Below are 13666 nucleotides of genomic sequence, written 5' to 3'. Positions count from 1 at the left end.
CCATTTTGTGGGTATATAAAGATGGCCAAGTCATTTATCTTCCATGACCCTCCACTTACTTATCTATAAAATGGATGTGTCTATTCTACCTACCTCACTCTGTTGTTATGAAGGTAAAATAATGACAATTTACATTACCTGGTGTTTTGCGGTTTATAAGTCATGAAATAAGGGCTGACATTTATAAATAGCTTTATGGTTTATAAAGTCCTTTGTATGCCTAATTTCATTTGATCTTCTATAATGCTGTGAGGTAGATTATTTGCTACTTTGATGGATTTGTGATTTCAGTACTGAAAATTAGCAACCACTGCAGGACCTAAGGGGCTAGGGCACTAGGTGCTCTCCCTCTCCCCCTTTCCCCCTCCCCCTCCCTCTCCCCACTAAGGTATCCATCTGCTCATCCAAGCAGCACAGACCAATTTCAGTTGTAGTGAGGAGTCTGGCTTCTAACAAGACAAGTTAGACTCCTTTTCTCACACCCTTCAACTCATTACACCCTTCCCCCTCCCCATGCCTTAGGGAAAATTGTTTAAACTTGGGTTTTGGTTCATATCTAGAGTCTGTCTCAAGTGGCAAGCAGAAAGGTACTGCATATAGAAAGGTGTATAATGTAAATCAAGCATGGGACAGGTATCTATTTCCCCCACACAAAGTTAACATAAAAGGTATCTCTCAAGTGTGCATTAAAAACAAAACAACCCCCCAAAACCCCCTTAAAACAGGATACAGTGACTAAAATGTCTGAACATGAAGCAATTTTCAGGACTTCTGGATAGGCATTTTTACATTTTACCTCACTTTACTCTGTTCCCTTCAAGGTAGAAATCTTCTGGCAAGTCACGCCAGGGATTGGGTCAACCCAGCACTTGGCCATTGTCTCCAAAAGTATAAACCCACCTTGAAACTAGCCAACTCTACTGATGGGTCTAGTATTTCCATACTTTCAAAATCATGAGGTTGTCTCTGAGAATGGACACATCCATCTCAGGATCAATGTTTGCTCACCTGTGATCAGATAGAGAAACATAGAGCAGAAAATGCCACTAGAGGCCCAGTCTCAGACTCATCTAGCTGAGTCCTTCATATACTTTGCTGGTATTAAGAGAAGTCACAACTAAGGATAAGTTACTCCCTTTTAAAAGTTCACTGAGTCATCAGTGGGTAATGAGGGGACTGCGGCTTTGTTACCCACAGTATTCAACCAAGTGCTAAGCTAACATATATGGTTGACTGGACTCAAGAAGGGCAGCTTTGCCCATGCCCTATTTTGAACACATGATAAAGGTCCTCCCACCCACACCCTCTGTGCCTCTTGTACGTGTCCTCCCAACAAGTCCTGCTCAGGAGGTCTGCTCAAGAGCCTTCCTCTAGATGGCTTGGCACTGCCCGGATACCAACGGAGCCCAGGCTGTCCATTGGTTGTTCCTTCCTCTTGACATGTAATCAATGAGGTAGGTACATGGTGCAAGTATTTTCTCAATCTTATAGCTGAGGAAATTCAAGCCTGAGGTCATGCAACTATTAACTGTCAGGACTCAAACTCTGTCTTGGGTTCTCTTTCTACTACACAATGCTTGTGCCCCCTCTACTATATGCTGAAGTATTTTGTGCATTGAAATGTGTCATGCAAGTATAAGGTTTTCTTATTATCTACTTAACAATTTTGTCTGGGGCAGGCCTGGATTGTTCTTCCTCTTCTGGGCCCATGGAGTCACTTGGGTCCCACCTGCTACAAGGTTCATTGCCCCAAAGTCTCCTTTTGCTACACTCTCCTCACCGTAACCAAATTCAGCTCCTCCCAGACTAGATGGGACCAATCTCATGAGTACGTGTGTCACTTAACTTAAACAATGGAAATTTTCTCTTTTTTTTTTAACATTTATTTTTAGATTTACAAATGTTCAAGCTTCAAAGAAGGTGATATAGCTGAAGCTTATGATGGGTCCAATTTGAACAGAGCAGAGTAATTACATAGTGTGGTCACATACCAACTCCAGATAAGTGGGAGAGTGTCCAGAGTAAAGCAACTAGAATGGTGGAAGGCCTTGAGTCCACGCTACATGAGAATTAGGTGAAGGAACTGGAGACATTTAGCTTCAAGAGAAGCCTTGGAGGAGAAGGTGTCTTGAAGTCTATTTTCAAGAATCTGAAGAGCTTTAAACTAAATATGTACTATTTAGCCCCAGAGCATAGACAGAGCAAGGAGCAATTTAGGCATGATGTCAGGAAAAAAACCCCAAAAGCGTTCCAACAATTAAAGCTATACAAAAGTAGAATGGGTTGCTTTGAGAGGTGGTGAGTTCCCCTTTGTTGGGGGCTTCAAGCAAAGGCCCGAGGACCAATTATCAGGTAAGTTATAGTGAGAATCCCTTTGGAGTGCAGACTGGACAAGTTGGCTACTGAGGCCTTTGCCAGTTCTCAAGGGCTGTGATTCTGTGACTCTAACTAACTCCTATGCATACAGTACTCACCTCAGAATTTCAAACTTCTCTAGGCATCAGGTGCCCTGTGCTTCAGGGCAAAATAGACCTTTCCCTGTCCCCACCAGAGAGCATCTCTATCATTCTTCATCAGCCCCCAATGCTAAGTGGAGACTTCCAGGGAGCACTGACCAGAGTATAAGGAAAGAAAAATAGGCCACAGAGAGACCTCTAATGGAAAGAATAATGGAGATAGGGAGGCAGCTCAGAGGTGAAAAGAGATGCTATCATTGTCCTATCTCCCTTGTCCTGGATCCTCCTTCTTGGGTTTCTCAAGCCATCTGATTCCTCCTATCTCCAGTTTCTTCAGGATCAGTGGATGTTTCTGGCAGGAGCTTGGGTCCTGTGTCCTCTGGATGCAAACTCTTTCAGCACTTCTGTCAGGGAAGAGGACTTTGTATACCATGAACGTGGGTTTTTTTCATACACAGCAAAGTTTATGGTACAAATACAGCTGATACATTTTGTCAGCAAACTCTTTCAGATCAGTGGGGCTGATCAGGATGGACTTGGAATTAGTTTCTCCATTGCTCCATTCTGTTGGGAATTTTGTCACTGGTGGGTAACAAATGGGGCTGGGACTAAAAGACCTAGGGCTTTGGTCTGGCTCTGCAAGCGGTATCCTGTGTATACCCTTGTACAAATCACTTCCCTTCTCTTGACCTCAATTTCTTCATCTGTAAAACGGAGCAACTCTTGTACTACTCCTCTTTCTCCCAGGGCTGAGGTTAGCAGTTGGATGATCACAGCTACAAATGGGCTTTTAACAAAAGGGGTAGGGGAGGGAAATGCTCCAGAGATCATGAATTGCCTTTAAAAATCAAAAGTCTGGAGATGATCTAGGGGATAAAGCCTGAACACAAACATGCAAACAAGTTGGAAATAACCCTGAGGTAAAGTAAAGAGGCAGTTATGCTGAGTTCCTCTTTTCTAATTTAAGAGGTTTCACGTTGAACTCTATCAGCAAGTTGGAGGTAGCAAGAGATCCAAAGACACCCATTGGGATGTTACTGTGGGACTCTGCTTCCTGGGCTCCTGTCCTTTCTCCTGTGAGACTGTGGGCAGCTCTGCTGCTCCTGGGTGAGGAGTGTGTTTCAGCATTTATCTGTGTGTATGTGTTGGTGCCTGGGTGTGGGTATGCTTTTGAATTTCTCAATGCACGTCTGTCTGTAGGTGAAGAAAGGGGCTGGGCATGGCAATGCTCCCCTGGAATCTCTGCTACTGCGGGGGAGGGGAGGCTGAAGCCTGGTGGATCTCTTGAGTTTGGAAGCTCTCAGTTGCACTAGGGATAAAGCCAACTGGATTTCTGTGCTAAGTCTGGCATTAATATGGTAAACTTGGTGGAGGGAGAGGAGAGAGTAACCAGGCTGTCTAAGGAGGGTCCAAGTGGCCCAGATCAGAAGTGAAGTTGGTTAAATCTTCTTCACTGATCAGCATTGGGATCAAGCCCATGAGGGTTCATTTCACTTCCAGCCTGGGTGAGATAGGAAGAGAGAGAGAGAGAGACAGAGAGAGAGAGACAGAGAGACAGAGAGAGAGACAGAGAGAGAGAGAGAGAGACAGAGAGAGACAGAGAGAGAGAGGAGAGAGAGAGAGACAGAGAGACAGAGACAGAGAGAGAGAGACAGAGAGAGAGACAGACAGAGAGAGACAGAGAAAGAAAGAAAGAAAGAAAGAAAGAAAGAAAGAAAGAAAGAAAGAAAGAAAGAAAGAAAGAGGAAGAAAGGAAAGGAGAGAGGGAAAGGGGATGGATTAAAAGGGGGTTTATATCGACCTCACCACTTTAATATTGTTACCTATTGATGGTCAGAATTGATTTTTGGAATGTAAGTATTCAAGATCCATTTGAATGGGGGTTGTCAGGAAGTTTAATGGACAAGATGTGGGAAGCTATGGGGTACGGGGTATGGGGTACGAGGGTATGTAAAGGTGGATGTAAAGAACCTAATAAGTTGAAATGATAGATGTTGCTGAGGAAAGCCATCAGGTTAAGGTCCTTAAAGGGGAAGATTAGTCCTTGGTTGTATAGAGAGCAAAAGAAGGCAGAGAAGAGATCTGATTAGAGACTCAAGCAACCAATCAATTAACAAGCATTTATTAAGCACCTACTGTGGGCCAGGCATAATGCTGGATGACGGACATAAAAATACAACAGTGAAATATTCCCTATCTTCAAGAAACTTATATTAAATTGAGGGAGACAACTATATCAAAGTAAGCATGCACTGAATATAATAAAAATAGGTTCGCAGCAATTTGATTAAGAGGGGCACTAGGAACTGAGAGGATGAAGAAATGAACCAAGGTGGTACTTCAAGGTAGAGCTTGAGCTGAGGAAACAGGGGATAATAATAAGAGAGGAGCAAGTACATTCCAGGCATGGAGGACAGATAGGGCAAAGGCACAGAGGTAGGATAAGCAGTGCCATGTATGAGAAACAATGAGGACAATTTGGCTGGACTGGAGCATGTGTGAAGAGATATAATGACAGGAAAGATAGGTTGAGACCAAGTTGTTGAGAGATTTAAACGACAAACTGACGTTTCTATATTTGATCTTAGAAGTATTAGGGAAGTCGCCAGACCAGAGACAGGTATTTAATTGTAGGATTTGGGATAGGTGGAAATTGAGCTGGAGAAGATGGGACCAAAGTGTGGGCTTGTGAATGGGTCATGTGAGGGGTGGGGGACAAGGGGAAGACAGCATTGGCCATAGGAGGAAGGGGGAAGAGAGAGAGAGAGGGAGGGAAAGGGAGAGAGAGAAAGAGAGGGAGGGAAAGGGAGAGGGAGAGAGATAGTTCATGAAATAAGAAGCAGAGTAAGCATAGGACAGTGGTCCTGGATTTTGAGACAAAGTGAAAGGTGGCTTTTACAGTAACTAGTAAGGATGGGTGGCAGGGGAAATAGGCTGAAGACAAAGGCTGTCACTGCCTTAGAAATTCTGATAGCAGGGGTCACCTAGGAAGAGATGCCTGACAGATACTGGACTGGAGAGAAGACAATGGGAGGTGGAGGACAGAGTCAAGTAGTGGTAGCCTTCTGTGAGGAAAGGTATTCAAGGCTGTTGGGGGAGATAAAATCTTCTTGGGAAAGCACAGAGAGGAGGAGAAAATTACCAACAGAGTACAGGAAACTTCATCCTGTTCCTGAACTTGTCCCTCACCGGATCAGAATCCCAGAGTTTAATTTAATCTAACCTTAATTCCCTTTGGTGTAGTGGAGAAGGTTGGGTTTGGAGTCAGAGGACCTGGGTTAGAATCTTGGCTCTGCCACTTATAGCTTTGGGACATTAAGAATGTCACAGCTTCTCTGGGCCTCAGTTTTCTCATTCATACATGAGGGAGTTGGGTTAGATGACTTCTAAGACCCAGCTCTAAGTCTGATCCATCCAGTTCCTTCCCACCACTTCAGAGCCTAATCACCAATCTCTGTTCTCTTACAGGTACAGCTGGTGGTCGAGCAGGTGAGTTTACCATTCCCCTCTATACCCCTCATCCTTCCCCACCCCACAGAATCTTAGAGAAGCAGGGTCAGTAACTCAAATGAATGAAGAAATTATTGAAGGAAAGGCTGGGGCTCTCCCAAATTTTCCCTGGAACTGGCCATTTCCTGAGGGAGGGGTGGGGATACAGATGAAGGTAGGAAGGGATACATCCCCCTCAGAGACTCTTTCTACTGATCCAAAGTCCAAGATGCCCTCTCAGGCCACCTTGTGTCTCAGTGTTCCAGAGACAACCAATGACCCTGCAGTATGAGGGGGCATCACCTCCTGGGAGTGTCAACAATCATGACAAGGAGGACTTCAGGACATCAAGCTTCAGCTCTCATGTCAGCCAGACCTCTGGGACAGAATCAGAGGGATACTCTTATGACACCTCCAAGGGCTATACTTTCAGCAACCCCTTACACTTGATTATATCATATGGTAAGTGAGGGTCCCTGATCCAGTTTAGAGTTCCACCTCTCTACCTGTCCCCATGCTTATGGTCCTTCCTAGCTTCAGTCAAAGCCCCAGCCCAACCCCAGCCCAAACCTCAGACCTCATCTCCCATCCCAAACTTGTTCCAAGCTCAACCCTGGGACCCACTAGCCCAGTTTTTCCTCTCCTGCCTTTCCCATGGCCCACATCAAAGATCGCCAGGTTAGCCATCCCTCTACCCCTTAGAGCTCTAGAATCTCCTGTCCTGGCAAGGTTTTACCCAACACTAACCTAAGGCCTGGCTCTGAAAACGTTTTATCGTGGAAAGGGGGAAAATTGATTACTAAAGTAAGAAGTCAGACATCTCCTGCCTGTGGAGACTGGGCCCTGGCAGCCAGGTGGTGCTGAGGAAATGGTCATGGAGAAGGGTTGGTGGAGGAGTGAGTTGAATTCAAAATTGGGGAAAGAGGTGGTATGTGAGTGGAAATTTTGGGACCAGGGTTGCCAGTCACCCTTCTGGATGCCAGTGACTGCATGGGAGGGCTCTCTGTACTGCTCATTCTCTTTAGTTCCGTTACTTCCATTGCCACAGCCCATTTAGACTAATGTCCTCAGGAAACCATCCCTAGCAATACAATAGGCCTCTCCATCTCCCCCTTCTCCAACTTCATCTGTAGCTCAGGAGGCATCTAGTGCTGCAAGTGGTTACCCCATCCCCCACCTACCTAGGGGCTTGAGCTGCCAAGAATCTTAGACAGAAAGTTAGGGGAACCAGGGCTGGGAAGATGTGGGAGGATGGGGAAAGAAAGGAAGGTTATAATCCTGAAGGAATGAAGTGACTCCCCCTATCTTGGACCACAGATTGGCTGATACTACAGGTCCCAGCTCAGCCTGTGTTCGAGGGTGACTCTCTGATCCTTCCCTGCCTGGCATGGGGGGATTGGCCTCTGTCCCAGGTCACCTTCTACCGAGATGGCTCAGCCTTGGGCCCACCTGGGCCTGACTCAGTATTCTCTATCGGCATGGTTCATGCAGTGGACAGTGGGCACTATCACTGCAGTGGCATCTTCAAGAGGCCTGGCCCTGGAGCCAAGAAGGCAGCTTCTGTGTTCCTTCAAGTACAAGGTGTGAGCTAAAGTGGGGTTCAGGGGAGGTGCTGGTACCATGAATAAGAGCCTTTGTTAGGGGCCAGTGGTCTAGGCTGGAGCTGGCTGGGGGATGGAGGGGTGAATGGAGGTTACTTCAGGGTCCAAGGGTGAGCCACCAGGGTAAAGTAAGGTCAAAGGAACTCTAGCAACTGAGACTTGCTGTCCCAGGGCTGGAGGTGGGAAGGCCATTTAAATAAGAATTTACATTTGTAGAGCACTTTGAGATTAACCAAGGGCTTTCATGCACATTTTTATTGAATTGTCTTCCAAATATATCTATCCCCACTTAAACATGTGAGTTTTGCATCATCACCCACCCACTCTCTTCCAAATCATGGGGAGTGTTGGCAGGGACTGTGGCCAGGCTCAGGAGAGGCTGGCCTCTTAAGCAATCAATTTTTAAAAGAGATTTGCTGAGCAAGCATGAAACAATGGCTTCTTCTCTCACTCTGACCCTTCAGATTTATTTACTCTCATTATCCTAGTACTTTCCATAGTTTGACAGAATTCAACTCAATTCACTCAAAAAACCCCAACAATTATTAAAAGTGCCTACTATGCTCCAAGAAGCAAGTAGTAGTGGCTAGATAGCTGCTCTCAGACCCAGGAAGCTCTGGGTTCAAGTCTGGCCTCAGATATATACTGGCTGTAAGATAGGTCATTTGAACTTTCAATGCTGTAGGCCTGTCCTGTCAAACTAATGCATATGGATCCCTGCCAGTCACATATTGACTTAGAAAGCTCCAGATGAATGTTACCTATATTGTATTGTATTTTCATTTATTTTGTTAAAAATTTCTCAATTACATTTTAATCTGGTTAGGGTCCATTCCTGAGTCTGACACCTCTGCTCTAGGAAATTCTCTTAGGACACATTTCAGAGAAGGTGCCCACTTGTACTGGTAAAGAGAGTTTTCTCAGCCCATATCAACGAAGTCACAAACTGAGTCCCTATCAGGCATTGTGCTAGGATTACAAAGACAAAACAGAAACCATCTCTGTCCTTAAGGAATTTACACCTACTGGGGAAATATAACACAGATACAAGTAAGCAAATACAAAGTATATTTAAAGGAATTTCAAGCAGGAGAGAGAGTGGTAATATTTTGTGGAGCTGTCCAATCAATAGTATACTAGTAAATGTTTAAAAACCAGTTCTCGGGGGGGGGGAAGTATACATGACACATTTTTAAGTTTAATTTGCATTATTAATTTTTTCTCTATCACTTTCTTAGGTTTAAATAATCAACAAAACAATAAACTAAGCTCTGATTTGTAGGTCTGCTAATTTCTGAGGTGTAAATGTTCATATTGAAAATTTAACAGTTGGCTCTTATAAGCCCCATCCAGCTGGCTCTAGCACACTCCCATTAAATCCAACTAGAGATAGATAGATAGATAGATAGATAGATAGATAGATAGATAGACAAACAGACAGACTAGATAGAGAGATACATGTATATAGATATATGTATCTATATCTACATATCCATATCTATCTATCTAGTTGGATATCTATCATCTTTCTATCTATCTATCTGTCATCTACCTCTGAAGAACATATTGGGACAGCTAGGTACAGTGGATAGAGCACCAGCCCTAGAGTCAGGAGGAACTGAGTTCAAATCCAGTCTCAGACACATAACACTCATTAGCTGTGTGACTATGGGCAAGTCACTTAACTCCAATTGCCTAACCAAAAAAAAAAATACCAAACCAAACCAAACCAAACCAAACCAAAACAAAACAAAAAAGAACTGTATCTACTTGAAGACATGAGCCTTAGCCCTCAGGGAGACTACAATCTAAAAAGGATAGTGGTCCTAACAAGTAACTCAAAGCTGAAGAGAGGTATCTTGGCCTTTTGGGGAGAGGGAAAGGAGAAGAAAGGGCAAGGAATGGGAAGAAATCTCAGAGTTGGGGAGGGGAGTGTGATGGAATTCTGCTTGCCCTTCATATATCAGGGTATAGGCTGCCACCCCCATCCTCATAGCTCTCCTTTCTCACTTCCTCCTATACCACCTGCCTTCTCCTCAGAGCTGTTTCTACCTCCAACAATGACAGCAACCCCCTCCACAAAGCCTCCAGAGGGGAGCCAGATGACCCTGAGCTGTGAGACAAAGCTGAGCCCCCAGAGATCAGCCTCTCTGCTTCACTTCTCCTTCTACAAAGATGGCAGGATGGTTCGGGCCAAAGACAGGTGCCCAAAATATAGCCTCCCAGAAGTGCAGCTTGGAGATTCTGGGTCTTATTGGTGTGAGACAGCCACGGCAGATGGCCAGATCCGGAAACAGAGCCTCAAGCTTGAGATTCAGGTGCAGAGTGAGTGTGTGGGGGACATGGAGTGGGTGGGCAAGGAATGGGACTGCTGGGCTGGGTGTGACACTCTCCCAGAGAATTGGCTATACAGAAGTAAAAGGGGTTGGTAGAAAGCTCTGGATAACTTCATTTATCCAGATTCAGAGTCCTGTGAAGGGGAGAAAGTAAACAAACAACCAAACAAAACACTCTTAGGTCTCTTCCTTAGTCTCCCCTTCTCTCTAATGCACTAATCACAGTTATTAGTAAAGTTGTTGTCTTTCTGCTCCATAAATAAATTGTACCGACTTGCTGCCAGTTTGCAACACTGTGACCCTGACTTCTACTTTGTGTCTTCTAATAGATTCTTCCTCAAGAAGCCCTCCCAGAGCAACAGCTCCATCTACTTCAGATCCAGCTCCTGAAAAGCCAGCAGTTCCAAAACCAGATCCTCCTGATCCCCGGAGACCACCTCAGTCAAGTCCCCATTCTTCAGAGAGCCACTCTGATGATGGTCCATGCTCCAATCCTCCCCTAACAATGCAAGATCCCCACCTGAACTACCAGATGCAAATCCTACTCCATCACATGCAAAATGTAAGAACCCTGTTGGGCCATGTGGTTCTAGAACTCAGGGATCTCTCTGGCCACCTTCAGTCTAAAGTTTCAGGAGCAGCTGAAGGGCCAGCCTCCAAGGCCCATGGGGCTCCAGGAACTTCCAGGGGTCCACAGAGGGAATAAGACTGAGACCAGACTCTCATCTTGATAATAGAATCTGGTTCTTGAGTTTTGTTCCTATGGCTTTTGTGCCCTGATTGATTCATGCTTTTCCACAATTCTAGGTGGGGCACATCTGGTCAATTTTTTGTTGTTGTTCTTGGGGGTCATGAAATGCATTCTTCTAATTCTTGGGACCATATGGCAAGACAGTCCTCGGGATGACTTATTGAGTACCTCCCCCTACTCCACACAAGACACAGGGGCCACCAGATGGCTATGAAGACAAGCAGGCTTCCCTGGACACATAGGCTCTAGTGTCAGTGGTTGGAGTTTGAATGGAAGGGTTTTAGATAATGCTGTCAGATCTCTCACCGCTAAGTTGCTATAACTCCTGATACAGGCATACCCAGAGACAGAATGGCTCAGAAAGTATTGTCAAGTACTCAGTTGACCCTGACTATGATGTGACACAGTCATCACCAGCAAACTGTCAGTGTTCTTCAGATTCAGGTAGCTCACAGCACAGCCCATTCATCCCTTAAGACTTCCCTAAGGCCCCATACTCAAGGAACACAGCTGACTCCCAGAGAAAGTCATCCAGAAATATTAGACTCTTCCAGAGCTACCTGATTCTATCACAAAATAGTCTTGCTTGACTCATTAATAATCCCTCCCTCCAAGTTAGCTTTGTAACAGTAGTGGAATGGGTCAGTCTTAGAAACATTAACCCAGAAGTTTCTTTCAGCTTTTATCTGTTCCTCACAGGCAGTCCAGCAGAGGATTAGAGGTTTCAGGATAAAAGGGGCCTTAGAAGTCATTGTGTCCTACTTCCTCAAGAAAATGTGAGGCCTTAGAGAGGCTAAATAACTTTCTCAGAGTTGCACAGCTATTAAGTGGAAGAGGCAGGATTCAGTTTCACATCCTCAGATTTCAAGACCAGTGTTCTTTTCCACATGCTACAGAGGTTGATGAAGTTCTCAGAACCAATGCCTAAAGCAACTTCTTTAGTGTAGTTGTACAGTAATTCTCACATGTTTCCATATACAGCCACTTTCCCCTCTTCCTAAGCATTAGTTATCTCACTGGGTTCAAGTAGTCAGTCATAGCACCACTAACCAAGACCTATTGTGTTCAGAGCCCTATCCTGAGCACTGGGGAGATGCCCAGTCTCTGCCTTCAGGGAGCATCTCACAGATGGGCAACACACACACACACACACACACACACACACACACACACACACACACACACAAAAAATAACACCTTCAAAAGTACGATTTAAAACAAGACAAACTAAATACATAAGGGCTTGAGGGTGCATATGGGGTGATTAGTTTAGTCAACGAAATCCTCCTGGAGAAGGTGAGATTTGAGTTAAATTTCTGGGCAGCATTTAGCTTTGTAGTTCTGGGATCCCTAGAAATATCATCATCACTGGTCTTAAAGGTCAGAAGAAAGATATGTAGAGGAGGGAAGATGTGTGGACACAGACACCTAAGGTGAGATAAATCCCTACCACCTTAGAAGGTGCTGGTAACAAACATGTATTTGCTTTAATGTTCATGTTGTTTCTGAACCTTTACTATCAGCTCATGAGACCTCAACCTTCTTCCTGTTCCAATAGAGATTTGAAACCCAACAGGGAGATTATTTTCCTCTGCTAAGGTGAAGAGTTCTCTTGGTCCAAAATCATTGCCTGCACTCAAATTAGTTTGTTTATCTACATGGTCCTTCGGAAATCCTCATTCTCCTGGGGTTTTGGCTCCTAGAACTATTCTTTCAGGGACAGGCATTATGAGCTAAATCAATCAAGGAACTTGAAGAAATATTTGGAAATCTTCAGTCAAAGCAATGACCTCACCACTGCCATCTGGACACCAGTTCGTCTGTGAAACGAGCTAGCCATGATGGCGGTGGCCTCGCTCCTCTCTCCTTTTCCCAGAAGAATGAGCCTCCAGGAATCTAGGAGTTGGAGTCCTTGTCAGGTTTGGCAACCAGCCCAGAACCAATGCCCTGAGGAGCAAATACTGACCTTCAGGATTACACCCTGAGGTGAGGACTCATCAATGAGAACTTGGTGTAACTGTAGAAACTATTCTAAGTCTGAGTCTACTCTCCCTTAAGGCATAGGAGGGAATGTGTCACTGAAGGGTTGGGGGGAAATGTTTGTACTTTTGCTCTTGCTGTTTCTTAAAAGTAAATATCCTTTTGTAAAAACTAATTTTTTTTAAAGCCACGTTGTCAAATGATTTTTGACAGGGACTCATTAGTCACATTTGCCAGTTCTTTCAGTACCTGATGATGTAGCTCATCTGGGTCAGGTGATTTAAATTTATCCTTCATTCTTTTTTGTTTGTTTGTTTGTTCAGTTTTGTTTTTGGTGAGGGCAATTGGGTGAAGTGACTTGCCCACATTCACACACAGTGAATGTCATGTGTCTGAGGCTGCATTTGAACTCAGATCCCTCTGACTCCAAGGCAGGGGCTCTCTCCGCTGTGCTGCCTCCCTGCCCCCAATGATTTAAGTTTATCAAAGGCTCTCTTACTCTTTTCTCACACATGTTGCTATCAACAGTCTGTCAGCCATTTTTGTTCTGTCATTTCCAGTACAAAAGTCATCCTCATTGGTGGAGAATAAGGAAGTAAAATTAAAATTGAACAGCTCTATCTTCTTTCTGTTGTCGATTATCACTATCCCAACCCATCCCAAAATGTCTTCTCTTTTCTTTGATCATTTTTTCTCCCAATATACCTAAAAAGAGTACCCAGTATTTTTATTTTATTTCATTTCCATTCTCAACCTCAGTTCATTCGCAGCTTAGTATTTCCAACATTATTTTTACAGGACTATGCTATTCTCTTATAGTCACCCTCTAAGTTAAAAAAAAACATTAATTTTACTATTGCTCAAAATGTGAGATTTTTGTCCCAAACCTATGTGCTCCCAGAAGAACTGAACTTCATCTATACTGACATTCTTGAAAAAAATGAAATCAGAAGACATAAAATAACTATAGCTAAATGGAAGAATGGCTCCCAAGTTCTTTTCAAAGAGTCAAATAAAAGAGTTGGTAGGATTGCTCTTCTTATTTACCCCAAA

General features: G+C 44.2%; 1 protein-coding gene across 3 annotated transcripts; it reads left to right on the top strand.

The window, feature by feature from the left end:
- The first annotated feature begins 747 nt into the window (after positions 1-747).
- Positions 748-12788, top strand: FCRLA (Fc receptor like A). Of its 3 annotated transcripts, none has more exons than XM_020988644.2 (6): positions 748-1454; positions 5925-5945; positions 6204-6407; positions 7263-7526; positions 9587-9871; positions 10212-12788. In XM_020988644.2, exons 3-6 carry the CDS (start codon positions 6221-6223, stop codon positions 10586-10588), a joined length of 1113 nt encoding a protein of 370 aa, XP_020844303.1. In that variant the 5' UTR covers positions 748-1454; positions 5925-5945; positions 6204-6220; the 3' UTR covers positions 10589-12788. The 3 variants fall into 3 exon arrangements, with proteins under 3 accessions (XP_020844303.1, XP_020844304.1, XP_020844300.1); XM_020988645.2 differs by lacking the exon at positions 748-1454 and adding an exon at positions 3407-3563 and having other exon boundaries at positions 9587-9864; positions 10212-10485; XM_020988641.2 differs by lacking the exon at positions 748-1454 and adding an exon at positions 3409-3563.
- The last annotated feature ends 878 nt before the right edge of the window (positions 12789-13666 follow it).

This window comes from Phascolarctos cinereus, unplaced genomic scaffold (genome assembly GCF_003287225.1).
Source record: "Phascolarctos cinereus isolate Bilbo 61053 unplaced genomic scaffold, phaCin_HiC Scaffold_5;HRSCAF=322, whole genome shotgun sequence".
NCBI lineage: Eukaryota > Metazoa > Chordata > Mammalia > Diprotodontia > Phascolarctidae > Phascolarctos > Phascolarctos cinereus.
The sequence above is the reverse complement of the archived record's forward strand: the minus strand, read 5'-3'. Positions and strand labels throughout refer to the sequence as shown.